At 36.2% G+C, this 19,710-nt stretch overlaps 1 protein-coding gene across 2 annotated transcripts in view; it reads right to left on the reverse strand.

The window, feature by feature from the left end:
- The window catches only part of Dad (Daughters against dpp), a 184,496-nt gene extending 165,028 nt beyond the window's left edge, over positions 1-19,468 (reverse strand). The window contains exon 1 of one of the 2 annotated variants that reach the window (XM_068378750.1): positions 18,096-19,468. In XM_068378750.1, the coding sequence (XP_068234851.1) occupies positions 18,096-18,678 (583 nt within the window). In that variant the 5' untranslated portion in view covers positions 18,679-19,468. The remainder of the gene's footprint in view (positions 1-18,095) is intronic. The other variant, XM_068378751.1, reaches the window with a different exon arrangement.
- Positions 19,469-19,710: the final 242 nt, after the last annotated feature.

A 19,710-nucleotide genomic window follows, 5' to 3' on the forward strand; every position in this document is an offset into this window, starting at 1 on the left:
CCGAAGCACGGAAATATGAAAATTTCCAATTTCAACAAAATATCACCAGAAGTCAAACCACTTGAGATAATGTAATAAGTAGGGCAGACATACGCCATCTATTCGACCAGGGCAATCGACATCCGTTCGATGCCTCCAGGAGCTAAGGCCCTTTTAAATAGTACTACCTCCAATACGATGAGGGACAAAAACTTCTGCCATGACTGAAAATATTTAACACACGGCATTCTAGATAGAAAACGGCCAAAAACTTGGTAGCAATTTTCAACTAAATTCGCAAAACCACAAGGAATGAGATATGCAAGAGCAAATGTTGACACAATGCTTTGATAAACATATAGGAACGGTATTCGTGAATTCTTCATATATATCGCCCTGTAATCGGGCCGAGGGGGCCATTCAGTGCTGCAGTACAACAGGGATAATGCCCTACGTCTATACTATTACACAATTTCACTATCAAGTACGAATGTTTATGTACTCGGTAGGCTACACATTAAATTATACATTCATATATAGGCCTATATATATATATATATATATATATATATATATATATATATATATATATATATATATATATATATATATATATATATATATAATTAGATATATACATATACAGTATATACAAAAATACATGGATTTATATATACATTTATATAGAAACAAATATAAATATACACATATATAATTCTATACATAAACATATATATGTATATGATAAATTTTGCACATTTTTACGTGTTTTTCATATTCAAATAAGCCATATATATTTTGATATATTAATGTCTGGATTCTCTTAACGACCTCGGGATCAGAGCCCCAGGCGAAATCTCACAAAGACAAGAGCTTGGCTCCGGCCGGGAATCGAACCCTGGTCGGCAAGCTGATATAGTCACTGTCTATATAAGCTTGCCGACCATGGTTCGATTCCCGGCCGGAGCCAAGCTCTTGTCTTTGTGAGATTTCGCCTGGGGCTCTGATCCCGAGGTCGTTAAGAGAATCCAGACATTAATATATCAAAATATATATGGCTTATTTGAATATATGTATATATATATATATATATATATATATATATATATATATATATATATATATATATATATATATATATATATATATATATATATTTATGATATGTATATATATTATATATACCAGGTATATATATATATATATATATATATATATATATATATATATATATATATATATATATATATATATATATATATATATATATATATATATATACATACATAGTAGTGTACCCGAGCTGTCAAAAAATTACGTCTAAATATTCAGATAATTGTGCACACATCCACACTCACAGTAGTCAAGCATATGGAAATGCCACTGAACGTGTCAGGAAAGAATTTTATATATATATATATATATATATATATATATATATATATATATATATATATATATATATATATATACACACACATATATGTATATTAAACATATACATATACAGTATATATATATATATATATATATATATATATATATATTTATATATATAATATACATATATATAAATATACACACCGGTATGTTAACATATATTATTGTAATATACATCAAAATATATGTATAGTATATATGTACTGTACACGTATACTACACATACACACATGGTATCTGAACCCACTCGTAAAGCCAGCTATAAGGCATTTAAACGACTGAAAACCCATACATTGTTAACAATGGCGTTGCCAGAATATTGCAAGAGCTGGGAACCAGAATTAGCTAAAACTTGAATGATACATTCATCAGTTGGGCTTCTATAGAGGATTAACTAATGGAAATCTGTTCGGTAAGTTTTCCTTGCGACCAACACCAACATAAAACCCTTGCGCGTGTTTTTCCAAAAGTTTCAAGTTGATAACTTACAGAGCATATCTAACAGATTTAAGCGAGGGGCAGAAATGCAAATCAACAGAGACTAGGATGAGGATGGGACCTCTACAAATGAAAAACATGAAAAAAGCAAATACATACGTCGCTTACAAACATGCTTCATTATAATACAGAAGAGAGAAATAACAATGGATCGTTATACTGGAAGACAGCATTCACACAACGAATAATAGAATATATCCAAATAATACAAAAAATAAGCTATTGTGAAGTTACACCACTGAATCAGATAACTAACTTAACACGGCTACACCATTGTGAAATCGACGCATATATTGTATTTAGACACTGTACTAAAAGAAATGGTTTAACATGATGGTCAAATGAAATTATATATTCTCTTTCGAAAAGAAGAGAATACATTAAGTAGCCAAGAGCGAAGAGTTGCAAATTTCCTCATTGCAAATTCCATGATGGCGGTGTCTGGGACGATAGTAGAACATTGCTTAATACCCAAGCCGCAGCAGCAGCAGCAGCAAGAGAAGTAACAGCCTCTCCTTCCATGGGTTGCACCATCTATATTTAGCATGGCACCTTACAGACACCGAGTATTCATGTTTGTATCCTACTAACAGAACGGCTTCGGCCAAACATCACCACAGCCACTCGTATCCAACTATCATTGATAACAACATGGACAAAACCTGCAAATTATGGCCATTAAAAACCCACAACAAACTATAAGGCAAATAAAGAGTATATCGTACCCTTTAAAAGATTATGAAATGTCATATTTCTCTCCTTTCTTTATCTCTCTTTCCCCACACTCAGAGACAAGCTATTACACGCACTTGGGTACATATAAATTTTGGCCGTACCTACACGATAACCTCCTTCACTTTCTACTGAATTTATTTCATAACTATTTCCAATTCAAGGGCCATGAATATTACATACTAAAAATATTTATATTACGTGATAAATATATATGCACGTGTGCCAATAAACACATATACAAACAAATAAAAAGTGTGCGAATAAATATGTGATATATCGATAATTGTACACCCATATATATATATATATATATATATATATATATATATATATATATATATATATATATATATATATATATATATATATATATATATAAAAGTATCTACGAATTAATAATTGTTTTCTAGTCTTGGGTAGTGCCATAACCTTTGTACCATGGTCTTCCACTGTCTTGGGCTGTAGTTCTCTTGTATGAGGGTACACTCGGGCACACTGTTTTATCTAATTTCACTTCCTCTTGTTTTGTTTAAGTTTTAATAGTTTATATAGGAAATATTTCTTTTAATGTTGTTACTGTTCTTAAAATATTTTATTTTTTCTTGTTTCTTTTCCTCACTGGGCTATTTTCCCTGTTAGAGGCCTTGGGCTTATAGCATCCTCTTTTTTCAACTAGAGTTGTAGCCCTAGCAATTAATATATACTGTGTGTATATATATATATATATATATATATATATATATATATATATATATATATATATATATATATATATATATATATATGTATATATATATATATATATATATATATATATATATATATAATGTATGTACACATATACTCTATGTATGCATACATACTCCCAATACAGAAAATCTCCATATAGTTTCTCTGAGTAGCCTATAATGAACTCAACCTACAGACACTGCTCGACTGGCGTCTCAAAACCGTGGCTTCAGGTTCACCCCTTTCAATAACTCCACCACATGATCTCCTCGACCATTCCATACATTACGGACAAACAATAATCTATACCAACCTTCACTCTTCCATTCTCACATTTTCACTAAATAGTTTAAATATGAACCAACTTCTTTTTCATTTCAACATTCAAACTGAATATTTTTTCTTTTTTCTTGTACATCTCATTCCAGCTCAGTTTTTCCTACCAACACAACGTTGCTACAAATCTTAATAGTTTCCCTTGGCTTGCACTATCTAACTACTGTAAATAGTTATCAACTATCCTGTCTTGTGTTCACAATCCCTTCTATTGCACCATAACTTTCAAAAGAAATCTGTTTAATCTGCAACTCCTCAGATTATTCCATTTATATAAATATTAAGCCGTCATAAAAAAATACAACTATTCATACGGAATTCATACGGAATCACTATAGATGGCATTAAGAGATGATATGCAGGCTATCAATTCGAGAGAACATTGACACAAAAACAGATAACTACCATAGAAATAATTGTCAATCAGTGAACATCCATTGCTAAATGGATTAGGCTACCTGATGTGTGATGCGTAGCCCAAAACGGTGTACTGCATTAGGCAAATTCAATGTTAGGTGTCCATGTTTGACAGGGGGATTTCTATTAGAAATTCATTGCAAGGTATTTTATATTACAGAGCACAAATAAATTCTACGCAATTCTCTCTCTCTCTCTCTCTCTCTCTCTCTCTCTCTCTCACACACACACACACACACACACACACACAACACAACTGCGCTTCCCGAGTCCCGACTGCCAATATCGTCGATGTTCAACTTCAACACCGTCAACTGGGATGATTTATCGAATGATTTTTCAGGAAGAAACCGTAAAGACGAACCTTAAATAATATTTATGGAAACTTTGCCTTAGTCATTTTAATTCCAATACAATTTCATTATGTTATTTCTAACTCTAAAATAACAACATTCGTAATGCTAATGTTTTTCAAATTTTATCTACGAGGCATCCCAAGACACTGACTAGGTTAGGCCTACCCAATGCCATCAATACTAGGCCTAAGACATTCAGGAGCAACCACTACCAGTTCTCAACATTTGTTAGAAACTTATTCCCTTCCTTTCAGGCCTTATCCAGAGCTACCGGCCCCTTCCCACCCCGTAAGACTACCCCGAATCCACCTACAAACCCCACTAAAACACGAAGGTTCAGTTGGAGACTTGGTCGGCTTACTTTGCCTCCGCTCTGTTCATCTCATTATCTTCCCAGATCAAGTGCCATCTGTCGCTACAAAAAATATAAACAAACGACTTCACAAATGAAGAAGACACGCATCCAATTTATAAATATTCGTCCAATAGCCTTTCAGACAGTAATATTCAAAACGTTAAGCATTTGATTAACCGCATAATGCAGACCCAATTCTCCGTCAGCGGTAATCTTAATTTATTTAATTATGAATCATGTACCACAATCTTCCTGGAGAACAAAGCAGTCAAAATCTATTAGCTCCCACGTCGCAGTTGTATCCGAAGATACAATATCTAAAATCAAAATAATTTCAAAACTACTAAATTTTACACCATGTCCTTCATCGCCTTTTCCAACCAACCTTATCAATGAAGTATGGGAAATAAAGTTTCCGTGTACTATCCATCCGACTCCTCAATTAAAACACATTACTGGTTTTAGAACGATTTTAATGGGTTTCTTAAAGAAAATGAAAAGTTTCAAGATCTTTAATAGATGAGGACTATAAAAAACGCAAGTCCAATTAATTTTACCAACAACCCTACTTGCTTTTCACAAGAAATATTATCATTCTAGAAAAGATCTTAAGCATAATCGAAGCAAGACCAGCAGAAATGAGAGAGGTCAATTCTGACCAATAGCTATGGATCCCTACATCCATTTAAAATATAAAATTTCATAAAAATTTCTGTTTTTAATGAAAATCTAAAAGCAATCTTATATGAAAACAAGACCAGCTATGAAAAAAAAGAAAAAAAAATTCTATTGCCCCATTAAATAAAACGTGTGATACGTTCTTTGCTTAGTACCAGCTTCCATACTGCCCAAGTCTGAGAGGCATTCCGTTGAACAACGAAACGGTTTTCCTACTGACACTAATAATGTTGTTTCTTGCTTGTTGCACTGATGCTCTAAATAGCATTGTATTTTGCCTTGCTCCACTGGATAGTTGCTTCACAAAACTTTTGTATACATTACCGTCTCAAGATTTAGCTCAATTGTTGTGTATTGGATTTACTGTTCTATCCATTAATTCAATTTTTACCCATCCCTTCTACACTGGGAAAACTCCCTACCCAATCTAATGGACTATACGCTTTCCTTAGTTCAATATAAAAGGCTGCCTACTTTGAACAAGAGGTTCGTGAGCAAACTACCTACCTCGGGTAACATGTTACACTAACGAATGTATGGCAGAGATCTGTCCTATGAGTTCCCATATAAAACTGCGATACGTGTGGGCCAAACTTGGAGACGGAGAAAGGGAATAGTATTTGGATGACCTTTAAACTAAACAAGGAAGGTTTCATGTCAGGTTTGTGATTTCTGGAATGGTACTGTATATAGTTCTATATTAGATGTTTACAACACCCAAGTCCATTTTACTATTTTCAAGTTATCATCTTGTCTAGAGCCAAATTTGGTTAAAAAGTGTCCCGTGGTTCTGAAGAATCAGGAGTTGACGCCAAAGTTTCATGAATCGTCTAGATACATACAAAAATATCAGGAAAGATCATTTGAGCTTACAGGTCAAGTAAATTTATACTGTAATAAAAGGGAAATGGATAATGACAAATAAAATAAAATAATAATAATAATAATAATAATAATAATAATAATAATAATAATAATAATAATAATAATCCGTGTTAGGTACTGGTAGTGACTAAACTTTCTATCTAGGGCACACCGTCATAATAATTCATATGCCAATGTTTGTAGTAAACTTGAGGAAGAATATTTGACCACTCATTTGACACAATGAAGTAATTACTTTCTAGAGGGTCTCATTATTTTACCCATATATAAGGGCATATATCTTGACGAAGCACCTATCATAATTTTTTCAACTTTTCTCTCTTCCCTTCTCTCAATCAAGTTATAATAGACAAAAGTCTAATAACAACCTTATAAATAAATATCCTTTCAATGACCTATGTCAATGAGTTTCAAGTTAATCAACCAGAAAGTCTAGCAAAAACCGTAGGAAACACATTACACTAAAGCAAGAACAGCAGGTTCCCATTTCTAACCTGCGGGGTTACATACATTAGTATCTGCTTACAAAAAGCTACACAGAACCGGGCACACACAAGAGTATCTCGGAAAGAAATCTGCATTTTATGTACCTATGCGATCATGTAAGCGTTAACCGCAATTATGCCATGACCTGTGATTAGGCGCAACCATATTCTCTCAAGACAAAAGGCAAGAAAATACAGGGCTGGTTCTATCCACCCTGCTCAACGAACCTCTCCATTCGGCCACACCGAAGCTTTAGCGATCTAGTAAGATACCTGGAAGGGAGCAACATCCACATAATGCGGTTCGAGTTCACCACTTCATTCATTCTTCGTGATGGAGGGGGGAGGGGTAGGTGCGAGGATGCACGAGGCCAGTGCCTACATGCACTTCGCCCCTCAATTCATTTTCCACTGGAGAGGGAGGGGCGTCGATAACTGGTTGAGGGCGGAGGGAAGATAACAGCAACATTCCGCACATTATGATATCTGCCCCTCATTCATTTCAAGACGGGACGAGACGGTGGTCCAGCAATGGAGATTGCCAAGATTTTAGAAGTGGAAGGGATTCACCTTGATTGGAAAGAGAGGGTGAGAGTGGGTTGGTGGGCCACCAGGTATTCCCATACCTCAATCACAACCCCATCCCACCCCCTACCTCGCACACCTGTTTTGTACAAGGTCATCAAGTTCAAAATAGTAGAAAATTAATGCGTTTCACTACTGGCCATATTTTCAGGCCCCACACGACTAACTTGATTGCCATTAAACGATATATGCATTATGAGATCACTCAATAAAAAAAAAGAACATTGAACAGGCATTAACGCGCACACCTACTACTTACAGTGACTCCTGCAGTGGATCACAAATTGTTGAACCAATCGGGAAATCCTCCACAAAACTGGCTTGTAAAACAATATGTCTAGACCATACCAAACCCAAGGTCACATGACACTGAAGAGTCAGCCGTAAGCACAAATCGGAAAAATTAAACATATGATAAAATCTAATATGTATAGTTAAGAGACAAAAAACAAACAATATGTTACCATAGCTCTGTAATGGCCAGACTAGACGTGTATTTCATAACACAGAGCGATAACGAAGGGTGACTTTGGCACGTATCTTCAATTTAAAATTCCACCCTGAGAGAGAGAGAGAGAGAGAGAGAGAGAGAGAGAGAGAGAGAGAGAGAGAGAGAGAGAGAGAGAGAGAGAGAGAGAGAGAGAGAGTAGTCCAAATTAAAATTTAAAATTGCATACTGTAGAAATGGTTCCATAAAAAAAGTCGACGTTTAACAAGACCTTCAAGCCTAATAGAAGTCTCTACTACACACTACTGATACCGACTAAAGATAAATCATGAGGCACACCTGACGTCATCACACTTTCACAAGAGCTAAAACCAGAGAAAAAAGTCGCCAGACGAAGTCTACTTGTGTTTGCGAAACCCGCAGCTAAAAGCTGCCAGGGTAAACAATACCGGTTTAACAAGATTTACGGGAAAAAAAATCTATTCATTCGGTAAAATGAAAATGAATTATGAAGCAACTCTAAGTCACCATACAATGCAAAAGGGGAAGGGAGGAGCCTCATTAAGCTGTGGGCCACATGATGTTCATATTCTCAATTGTATGTTCACAGCTATAGCTGATTTTAGTACGACACATTGTAATGTGAACTCTTAATTAAGAAAAAATCTAATAGGACCAAAATAAGGGACAATAATCTAGGGTGATAAAACTAGCCACAAGAAATGTTCTTGTCGGATGACTGCTCCATCCTCATCCCTGTCTTCCATTACCGTTATCATAACTAATATCAGCTATCACGGTCCTAAAGAAATTAATATCACCCAAATTTCTTGACCTTCCACAACTCCTAAAACCCGTAAATTCTTTGGGATTGATTGTATGAATTTGGACCACGTGGACAGGAACTGGGCTGGGGAGGCCATTCATCTACGCAGTTGCACTATTAAGTTAAAAGAGGCTGAATGCAAAACGGAGGATAGGATGCGTAAACAGAGGTAAAGCAAAATGCTTTGTAGCAGCCGACGGAACATCTACCAAGCCCATGAAAACACTAAAACCCCCAACGGGGAAGGACTCATTTGCAACGGTGTCTTGCCAATTAGCTTCCCTCAAGACCCATCGAATGCCTCATTACACGAGAAGCGGTATATCTTTCACTGTCGCCCCTTAACGTATTGTAATAACTTTGAATTTTTCTCAATTTTTTTCATTCGATGTTAGACATTTATTCCTTAGGTCAGCTAAGAATCATAAGCCCATGTACAATCAAACTCAATTGCTTTCAGTATTAAAAACAGGAAAATATAAGGTTTGCAAATATATATATATATATATATATATATATATATATATATATATATATATATATATATATATATATATATAAATATATATATATATATATATATATATATATATATATATATATATATATATGTGTGTGTGTGTGTGTGTGTAATATATGAGAGAGAGAGAGAGAGAGAGAGAGAGAGAGAGAGAGAGAGAGAGAGAGAGAGAGAGAGAGAGAGAGAGAGAGAGAGATAAAACAAAAAATGCGGAAATATGCCGTACTTTGATTTTATAACACGGGTGTTACATTACATAAATGAAAAACCTTTTCAAATTGAAAGAAACCGTGACTATGTCGATACGTTTATAAAAACAACACATGCGATATCAATCCGATGCTGTAGAACGGAAGAGGATACCGGATGTAATTCGCTGAGAAGACTAAATTACCCGTGGGAAATTGATACATGGCACACGCAGGAAACACGACTACGGATATAAACATATTTGTACGAAATTACACAAGGGCATAATTCAATACGATTATCTGATATCAGCTCTAGATTACATGAGAGTAAACAGACTAATTTACCACAAAGTGTGCAGTACTTTTGGGAGCCTATGACAACAGTTGAAGCCAAAGTGAAGGCGATGTTCACGAGCGCTTGCCACGCAATGGAATAACTAACTCAAGGACCTCTAACAATAATTTTGATGCAATATTGCTTTCTTGTACCCTCAGCCAATTCGTCTGATTCATCACACTTTAGAACATTATTTCATTTCCATTTATCCTAATTACACTACTTGCTTTCATATTAAGGTATAAAGAAAGAGCAAGAAATTTTCTTATAATTCTAATGGTTAGCTGAACGAGGCTTCTTAGATGAGCATTTTGAGGTCTCTTACTAGAGCCAGAAAGTACGAAGTAGGCTATCTGCTGGAGGACTAATTGTTCAGGGATACTTTACAAAACTTCGACATTTCATAAAAGAACATAAGACTAAAACCAAAATTTATTGGGCAAAGATCATACCATCTTTTTTTTTTCATGAAAATGAAACAAGGCCATCCCTGAAATTCTGCTATGCAATTTAATAACTCCATTTAATGAGTCGAAACTTTCCTTATTTCACTGTGTAAAACAATTCCTCTTCTAACCCAAGATTTACAATTCCAAACCAATATTTTTAAAACTGGCATATTTCGAAATATTGCTCGTAGCTTTTTTATTATTTTTCTTTCTACTATACATCCTTATAACCTTTCGTTTTATAATAATGAATAATACAAATGTATGATTACATACAACAAACTTGGAAGATTACTCTTTTAAAGAGCCGACTAAACGCTACTCTGTTTGAATTTCTCTCAAAATATCAATTTTTTACATATTTCCTCCACTCATAACTTGAGATCTACACATGCACATACTTTATGTTATACTAACAGATACCAGGAACTCAATATGGACACATTATAACTCCTCACCATTGCTCGATCGTTTCAGTTATATCTCGAACGCGATCAAGAAAGAGAAATACCCGTAGATCTACAAGAATAGGTCCATCCATCTGGGGGTCGAAGATTGCTTTGTCAAGGACCTTACCCAAGTGTATAAGGGTACTGTTTGAACTGGTTATTTAAAGTAATGATGTCATACCCGGCACGAGATTTAGATATGTCGTGCTACGTCGAGTTAAAAATTCGTCCATAATAAGGATCGCCGAAAATTGGTTCTCTTAGAATTACAATTAAAAGTAAACAATTTTGTTATTGTATAGATATTGTATTTTGTTACTGTTGATATATATATATATATATATATATATATATATATATATATATATATATATATATATATATATATATATATATATATATATATATATATATATATATATCAGCAGCAGCAGCACTTACTAGTCCACTGCAGAACAAAGGCGCCAGACATGTCCTTCCACTCGTATCTGTTTATGGTCTTTCTGTGCCAGTCCAGGCCCACAAACTTTCTTAGTTCGTCAATCCCTCGTCTTCTCTTCCTTCCTCTATCTATTTATCTATCTATCTATCTATCTATCTATATATATATATATATATATATATATATATATATATATATATATATAGGAAGTTGCGAACTATCTACCAAAGTTGATTTACAATTTAATCGTGGCTGGCGCAGGTATACAGAGCATCTAATGAGAGTTCTAGGTTGGGTTTGACAGTGTTATGGATGGAATTATGAATTTGATTCATATTGCACGCCTCTGGGTGCTGATGTGCAGCTGAAACTAAGGCTGGGGAACTCGACAGTTGCGCTATGAACTAAAATACACAGGAAGAAAGGAAGCAGTTAGAGAATAGAGGACAGTTTTACTTTACTTAACAGCCTAAGTGTTCAACATTTTGAGTTTAAAAATTATCTTGGTCATCGCTTAGTTTGAAAAGTTCTCTCTCTCTCTCTCTCTCTCTCTCTCTCTCTCTCTCTCTCTCTCTCTCTCTCTCTCTCTCTCTCTCTCTCTCTCTCTCTAGAAAGAAAGAAAGAAAGAAAATGTCTTAAACGTTAAATTTGTTCCTCATTTTCTTAAAACTGCGTGGCAACACCTTGCACCTTTTCCTTGAACTTGCTTCGTAAAATAAGGAAACCATTACTTAACCATATATATGCTTGGCTGAGCAGATCAATGCCACTCATCTAGCACACAGGCTTTCACTATATAAAGTGTTCTCAACATCCCAGTGGACCCCATTATTATATTTTACTTGATGAAGAATTGCCAGCAAATTGGGTTTCATTAAGTCGCCATTAAAGACATTATTTCTTCTCTTTCCATTACTACTACTTATCCAGTGAATTTCAAAACGACACGGATTTCTCGAAACTTTTAATTTGACGAGACATGAGAATCATCAGAAAATAGCATTTCAAATGAGCGTTCATGACCAAGATGATACAACGTACGATTTCCACATGGAAACACCATTATCGAAAGCTTCAGAGAACTTGGGTGTCAATCTGGGGCCTCTTGATATCTGATCATTTTTAAGTAAGACTTGAAATTGACTGACGCTTAGGTCATGTTGATCTTTAAGGCGACCATTATCCTTGCGAGAGAGAGAGAGAGAGAGAGAGAGAGAGAGAGAGAGAGAGAGAGAGAGAGAGAGAGAGAGAGAGAGAGAGAGCCCAGCTGCTTCAAATCAACAGAAAGTTTTCATATACTACTCTTGGTGTTAAGCGATTTTTTTATTTCAATTCTTGCAATGAAATAGAACATAAACATACTGTAGACATTACTAGCATCGTTTTTTTTCATGCATGTCTCATCATTTAAAGTTAACACAGTTAAGTATCCCGAAAGTCAATACAAAACACTTCAAATCTTATTTATTCTTGTTACCTTTGGTCTTTTATCACTTCTTACGCAGCTCTTGCTTTTGTTAATTAAGTAAAATAAGCCGGGTGTTTAACATGTTACAATGTAAGAATCACAAGGAATTATAATACTTCCCTCTTCTCCTTAAAGGCTATCGATAACCTCCAACTAATAGGCTAAGTCTTCTTTATCATACACCCATCCCCAAAATACCCTCCAGTAGTAGACTTGAAACTTCCAATCTAAACGTAACCCTTCTTTAAGCATAATACGCTTGAAGCATCTCATACTCTGAGCTTAAGGCCGACCTAATAGGAGGAGAAGAAGGAACGGCAACAGACTGTCGGGTAACCCGACGGAAGATGGACACTGCCGATAAGAGCAACCCAGTCCTCCCTACCCTTCTCGACCACACACTGCTCCCATCATAACTCCCCTTCCAAGTTCCCTCCCTTACCGTACTATTCACCTCTTCCCCCTCCTAATCCATGTGGGGAAAGGTGGCACCACGACCACCCACCTACCGTGTATTGTGTGCACATAAGGAACATATTGCCCAGTTCTGAAACGATCAGGTTTCAAGTTTGACTTGATGTTGGGCTAGACACTACAGTGAGCCAGCGTTAAGCATGAGATTAAGTATGCGAAAGAACTTTTATTTCAGTTAACAAAGCATACGACGGATAAAAACTTTACTCGAAACCACTGAAACAACTACTTTGATTCCCACAAGAGTCTACATTGAATTCCTTTTCGAGACAGGTATAAAATGTTATGGAAGATGATATATTAATCCACAACGAGTTGACAGGATATATTGAACTGGCATCATATCCTTTACCACTGTGCGACAGCGCGCGTTCAGTAACTTTATACATAAGATCAGGAGTAAATCTAAGCTCTGGTAATGCTAAAGTTTACAAAAAAAAAAAAAAAAAAAATATATATTAAAAACCATTAATTATTCTTCAATATTTAAGTTCAAATTATAGAAGACAGTGATCCTTCACAAGTGAAATAGCCTAAATAAAACGTGAACACTCGCAAAACTAGAATCTAGCCAACGGCTAAGCATGATATTTACCTGACGGAATAAGTTAAAGAAGAGCATGGGACGCCATTCAAAACGAATTGCCCGGGCCAATGGGAGTGAAAATTGCAGCAAATGGAAGATAATGTCCTGAAATGCTAAATATGAAATGAATATATTAGCAAAAAATTTCTGGACTTACACTCAACTAAGGACTAATTTAAAAGCAGAAATACATCTACCCCTAGAGAATAAAGAGCATGTGTCTGGATATAAATACACACACACACACACACACACATATATATATATATATATATATATATATATATATATATATATATATATATATGTGTGTGTGTGTGTGTGTTCCTCGGGTAGAAGGAGAGTAGTCACACCTTGGTGAGAGAAGGGGTGGTTACACGTGTGTGCACATCTATCTAAATATTTAACAATAATTTTTGATGGATCGCGTACACTCATTCATATATATATATATATATATTTATATATATATATATATAATATATATATATATATATATATATATATATATATATATATATATATATATATATATTATCTAATATATATATATATATATATATATATATATATATATATATATATATATATTATCTAATATATATATATATATATATATATATATATATATATATATATATATATCTAATATATATATATATATTATATATATATATATATATATATATATATATATATATCTAATATATATATATATATTATCTAATATATATATATATATATATATATATATTATCTAATATATATATATATATATATATATATATATATATATATATATATATATATAATATATATATATATATATATATATATAAGTTAGTAGTGCATACATTTATTACTCATCACATACAGTGGTTTAGATAAATCGGATGATTGACATTGTAATTTGAAATGTTGACAAACCTATAATTACTCAAACCATTTAGGTACAAACAGAGTGCAAATAGTACAGGAGTTATTTCGTGTTACGTATTTACTTGATGCAGTGAATATACCCTTTTCGGTGAGATAGTTATTGTAACTATCAAAATACACTTTTGTTACATAAAATAACAGGCGATTCAAGTATACAATTGTCTATCTTGAAAACCATCGGCAAATTCGTGTAACCTTTACAGCCAACACTTCCACCCTGGTTCTCTAAGTTTCCAAGTATAAGATTGCTAAGACCTACGATTTTTTAACCCAAGCAGATACCGATATAGGCCTAATGTTTTCGTGAATTGGCGAGTGATAGGCCTAGAAATACAAGCCTACGTCGATGCCTTAAATACGTCATAAAAATTTATGAATACCCAGTCACCTTTCTAATACTTCTATTGGATCGGTAGACGATCAGTGGTTTAATTTTCCTAGTTGAAATATTCAGTATATATTTTGCTAAAACGTCTTTCCCCAAGATCTAGCATCGAAGTTACGAGAAAGTGATTAGGGTTATGTAGCTTGAAGCATTTCACTCTCAAATAAGAGTGCAACCCATTCAGGTTGATTAGCAATGACGTATGTAAGTCATGGCGACCATGGTGAAGGATTGAACAATTTGGGAAAAAGTTATTGTGCCTTGTTGGCCTTGTGCCTCACCAACTACAATAATGAAAGTGTAGGCTTTGTTTAGTTAACAGCAAATCTAGCAGGACTGAAATTAAACAAGGCATATTCTAATTTTTCTACACCACCTCTCAAAGTGTATCTCCTCAGCACCCGTCATTTTAAGACAAATCCTTAACCTCTTCTTAACGGTTGGAAAACATGGTTTCAGATAGACTGATCTTTCACTTGTTCCCTTGTGACCCAATTCTTTTCATTGGTTAGCCCGCTTAGAAAAAAAATCTTCCGCACATTCGAGTGCTTTCTCAACTGCTGAGCAGTTTTTCTTTTTCTTTTTTCTTTTTTTGGGTACCAACGATTTAGGTAAATTCCTACCCTGCAACTCAAAGATTCCAGATGATTACAATTCTATTCCTTCTCAAAGCGAATGAATTCCTTTAGTTTTTCTAGCTCTGCAGGAATTTGCTTACACGATATAAACGCATAAGGTGTCAGAAACTAACTAACATCTCTTAAGCCTAGCAAGAACTATGCTGACTATGCCATATGCTTGACCAAACTAACTGTATAGGCTTGACACTGGAAATGGCAATCCAAAATTATAAATACTACCTTCAGCAATGCTTCAACATCGAGCTAAAGCGAGTTACTGGGCTTCAAGTTGCTAATCCGGATCTACTTCAAAGACATTTATCAGATTGTTCAGTAAACCTTTGAAAGGATTAGAATCTTGGCCATTTGCATCTCGAAAACAGGCTTATGCTGCTAAGCTCGTTCCTCAATTTATACACTGAAAAATCATTCTACATAAATCTTCCATAAAATTTGGTTGTAACAGCAATGAAGAAATACACAAGAAATAAAATATAAATGAAACATTCGTGACATTTAGCGTAGTAATTAAACTGTGAGACCTGACTTCTGGCGAATAGCGGTCCAATTACGCGTTGGCACAGTTAATTTTCAAATGGGTCTAACTGGAGACTCTACTGTTTAAAGCAGGGCATTGTTATTTATTTTTTCCTTAAGATCCAAAACATAAAGGACTAATCAGCCGAAAAATACATTGCCTTTCTCTATCCTAAGCTAGAGATAGAATCATGAAGTTATTTAGTCGATAATTGAGACCCACACTATAGGCCTCTATACCCTTAATAATACATACCGTCAGTATTAAATAAACCATCTATTTAATCTAATCCAACAACCACTCTGATCCAATCCTCTTAAAATCCAATTTCTATTGGGATAGAGGGTGGACGGGGTCGAGCAATCAATTTAACTGTCAAGCTTTTTGCAGTCATTGTCTTGTTCTACCTGGTCCTACTCCCAGTGGGGAGGGGGGGGGACTTAGACTCTTGATTAAATTTGCCTCTCCTATAGTCTCTGGCATTATGTGACAAGTGTATTGAAATATCCCTTGCCTCTGTCACTTATGGGCGGCTTTAAAAATATCATTACCCTTATAAATATTGACATTGATAAGCATTCCGTTAATAATAGCATTGCTTAGAAAAGCGATTAATAATCAACCATGAAAACAGAGAGAGAGAGGAGAGAGGAGAGAGAGAGGAGAGAGAGAGAGAGAGAGAGAGCCACGGGGATAGCTACATGCAACAGGTGAATACGATATCTCTGTACAGGGAAGCATAAAGAACATGACACCACATAGAGAAAATTTAATGCATGCTGGAATTTTATCATTAAAAATTACGATAATGCAGAATTTCCACGTGCTATATTTGAAGGTATATCTAGTAAAATCAATGAAAACTATACTCTATAACTTAATAAGTAAAAGCCAATACATCTCTGAGATAAATCTCTTAGGGCAAATTCGTTATTTTAAACTGTTCTAGTACGGAGTGTAAAGGTCAAAAATAATTTTAAGCATTTATGTAAGAACAATAGCCGCCGCCACCTCTTCCCTCCGCTAGCCTTCTCAGACCAAGGGAATGTCAATCCACCACTTAAAAAAAAAGAAAAGAAAGAAAAAAAGCAGCAGCAATGGCCGGCCGCATAAATCCTTCAGTAATAGACTTGGTACGTGAGTGGCACGTGCCGTAAGTAAGAGATGAAGTGGTGGAAGAAAGAATATACGGAGAGAGAGAGAGAGAGAGAGAGAGAGAGAGAGAGAGAGAGAGAGAGAGAGAGAGAGAGAGAGAGTTTTACATGCAATGTTACATCATCCTTCTTAGTTCCACATTACTAAACCAACGAGATTCGATTTAGAACACCTGTAATCTGTTGAATACTAATCTATTTCCCTGCAAGTTTCCAGTGAGTTTATTTTATAATACAATAAAACAACCTAATCGTTTAATTCACAACATAGAGTTTATTCATTTCTAATTAGTCGAGAACTTTCTAGAATTAGCCAATTGAAGCGTTGGCGTTTTTACATTTACGATAACATGATTTATATACCAGAGTGCTTCAATTTAAAAAACCTCTAATATATTGAATGCTATTTGGCTTTTACCTTGAACGCTTTCCACTAACATTTAAGAACCAATCGTAAAATTTAAAAAAAATGCATAAAATATAATCTGTTCTTGTTGTTACCAATGATTGTTTATGGCTTAGATATACACACACACATACATACTGTATATACATATTGGAGAGAGAGAGAGAGAGAGAGAGAGAGAGAGAGAGAGAGAGAGAGAGAGAGAGAGAGAGAGAGACTATTTTCGTGACATACCATTACAATTAGGCAAAGTAAGGAAATGATCATAATGAATCACAAATTATATAAGCACGTTCAAAAGGCTTCAGCCTATAACTGATCCCTAGGCCGCCGTATACATGGCACATTTAATGTTTCATGGTTTAGACAAAAGATTTTTTCTTACCTGTTAAGAGTAGTCTGGCCCAATGGTAAGGGTTGGCACACACATACACGTGATCATTTCGGGCGGCGCAGCAAGGAAGGCTCTGGATAAGGGCGGCGTTGGGAGGCTCTGGCTGATAGCTGCTGAGGTGGTGATGGGAGACCTGGCGGTAGGAGGAGGCGGAGGAGGAGGAGAGCTGATGTTGATGGAATAAGTCTGGCCATCGCCACAACCACATCATCAACAGGTGTGGGGGCGGAGGCGGCATGGATGCCGGCGCCTCGCCGTTGCTGCTAGCACTATCAGGAGATGCCATGCCATCGACGCCCCTTTCTCCCCCGACCAACGTTCCGCCTTCCGATTCTCCATTTCGAGGGACCAGGATACACTCGCCAGTATCAGCGCCCCCCGATTCCAAGGCAGCCACCAGTAATTCCAATTGGGACTCTGTCAGACGGCGGAGCAGCTGCATGGCAGGGGCTTTCAGCTGCTGCTCCGCCTGTCGCTGCAGAAGTTGTTGGTCATTGGTAAGGGACACCCCGATCTTCCGTGCCTTCCAAGCTCGCTTCACCAGATTGCTCTTCCTGGAGCGAAACATGAACATGAAGCAGGGCACGGCGCTGTCCGGGCATATCTTGGAAGAGGGCGAGCTGGAGGCCGCCCCGCCCCGCCCGAGACCCGCCCACCCACACCACCCAACCTCTTCCTCTTTCTTGACTTCTTGCTTAGTATGCCTCCGCCCTCTCCTCCCCCTCCCACCCCCACCAACGCGATCTTCTTGGTAGCTGTTGCCGCTGCAGCTACTACTACAGCAGCGATTATCACTCCAGATGGGGGGCTTGACCGAGGACGAGCTCGCCTCCGTCGTGGTGGTAGTCCTCAAAGGTTCGGTCTTGGCCGAGGTGACGAAGGCGCTGGAGGAGATGATGGCAGAAGCCGCCACAGCTCCACCAAGGAGGCTGGCACCGCATGGGGCCTCCGCCCGCACTTACTAGCGACACCACAAACAACAAAAACACACTGCCAATACACTCGACGGTTCCTCTGCTACGTTACTTTTCTCTTCCTGACAAGTGTTGAGGAGGAACAGCAGTAGATCACAAGACACTTCACGCAGATTCTTCTGGTCAAGTGGTTGGTTATGCACACACTTTTAAATCGCCCTCCAAGATACATACACTAATACCCATACTAAACCTTCCATGAATATCAAAACAACCCTTCACAAACACACATGCAGGGAATACGTGTTGCAATGCACCGTTAACGCACGCAGGTACACGAGAGACCAGGTATGAATTGTGTGCGTACAGTCTCAGGTGTGGTGCTCGACTGACTGTGATGGCCCCTTGCTCACCACACAACACTCCACTTATCGCCATCCAGTTCAATTCAACCTTTTTCTACACTTTTAGTTCTTAATGACAATCCCTACTCTATTCCATGTCTCAAAGAGAACCACAGTTGGTGTGTTTCTAACAATATTTGATAAACATATTTCCGTAACTATCGTAACTATTTTAATTACGCATCGGCAACTTTTATGCTAGTGTACCGTTGCCAGATCACGCGATGGGTATGCATTATTTTGGCGTCACGGTGGTCGAGTTGGGTCACGTTATTTAGGTGGGTGTGG

This window comes from Palaemon carinicauda, chromosome 8, assembly GCF_036898095.1.
Source record: "Palaemon carinicauda isolate YSFRI2023 chromosome 8, ASM3689809v2, whole genome shotgun sequence".
In the NCBI taxonomy this organism is placed as follows: domain Eukaryota; kingdom Metazoa; phylum Arthropoda; class Malacostraca; order Decapoda; family Palaemonidae; genus Palaemon; species Palaemon carinicauda.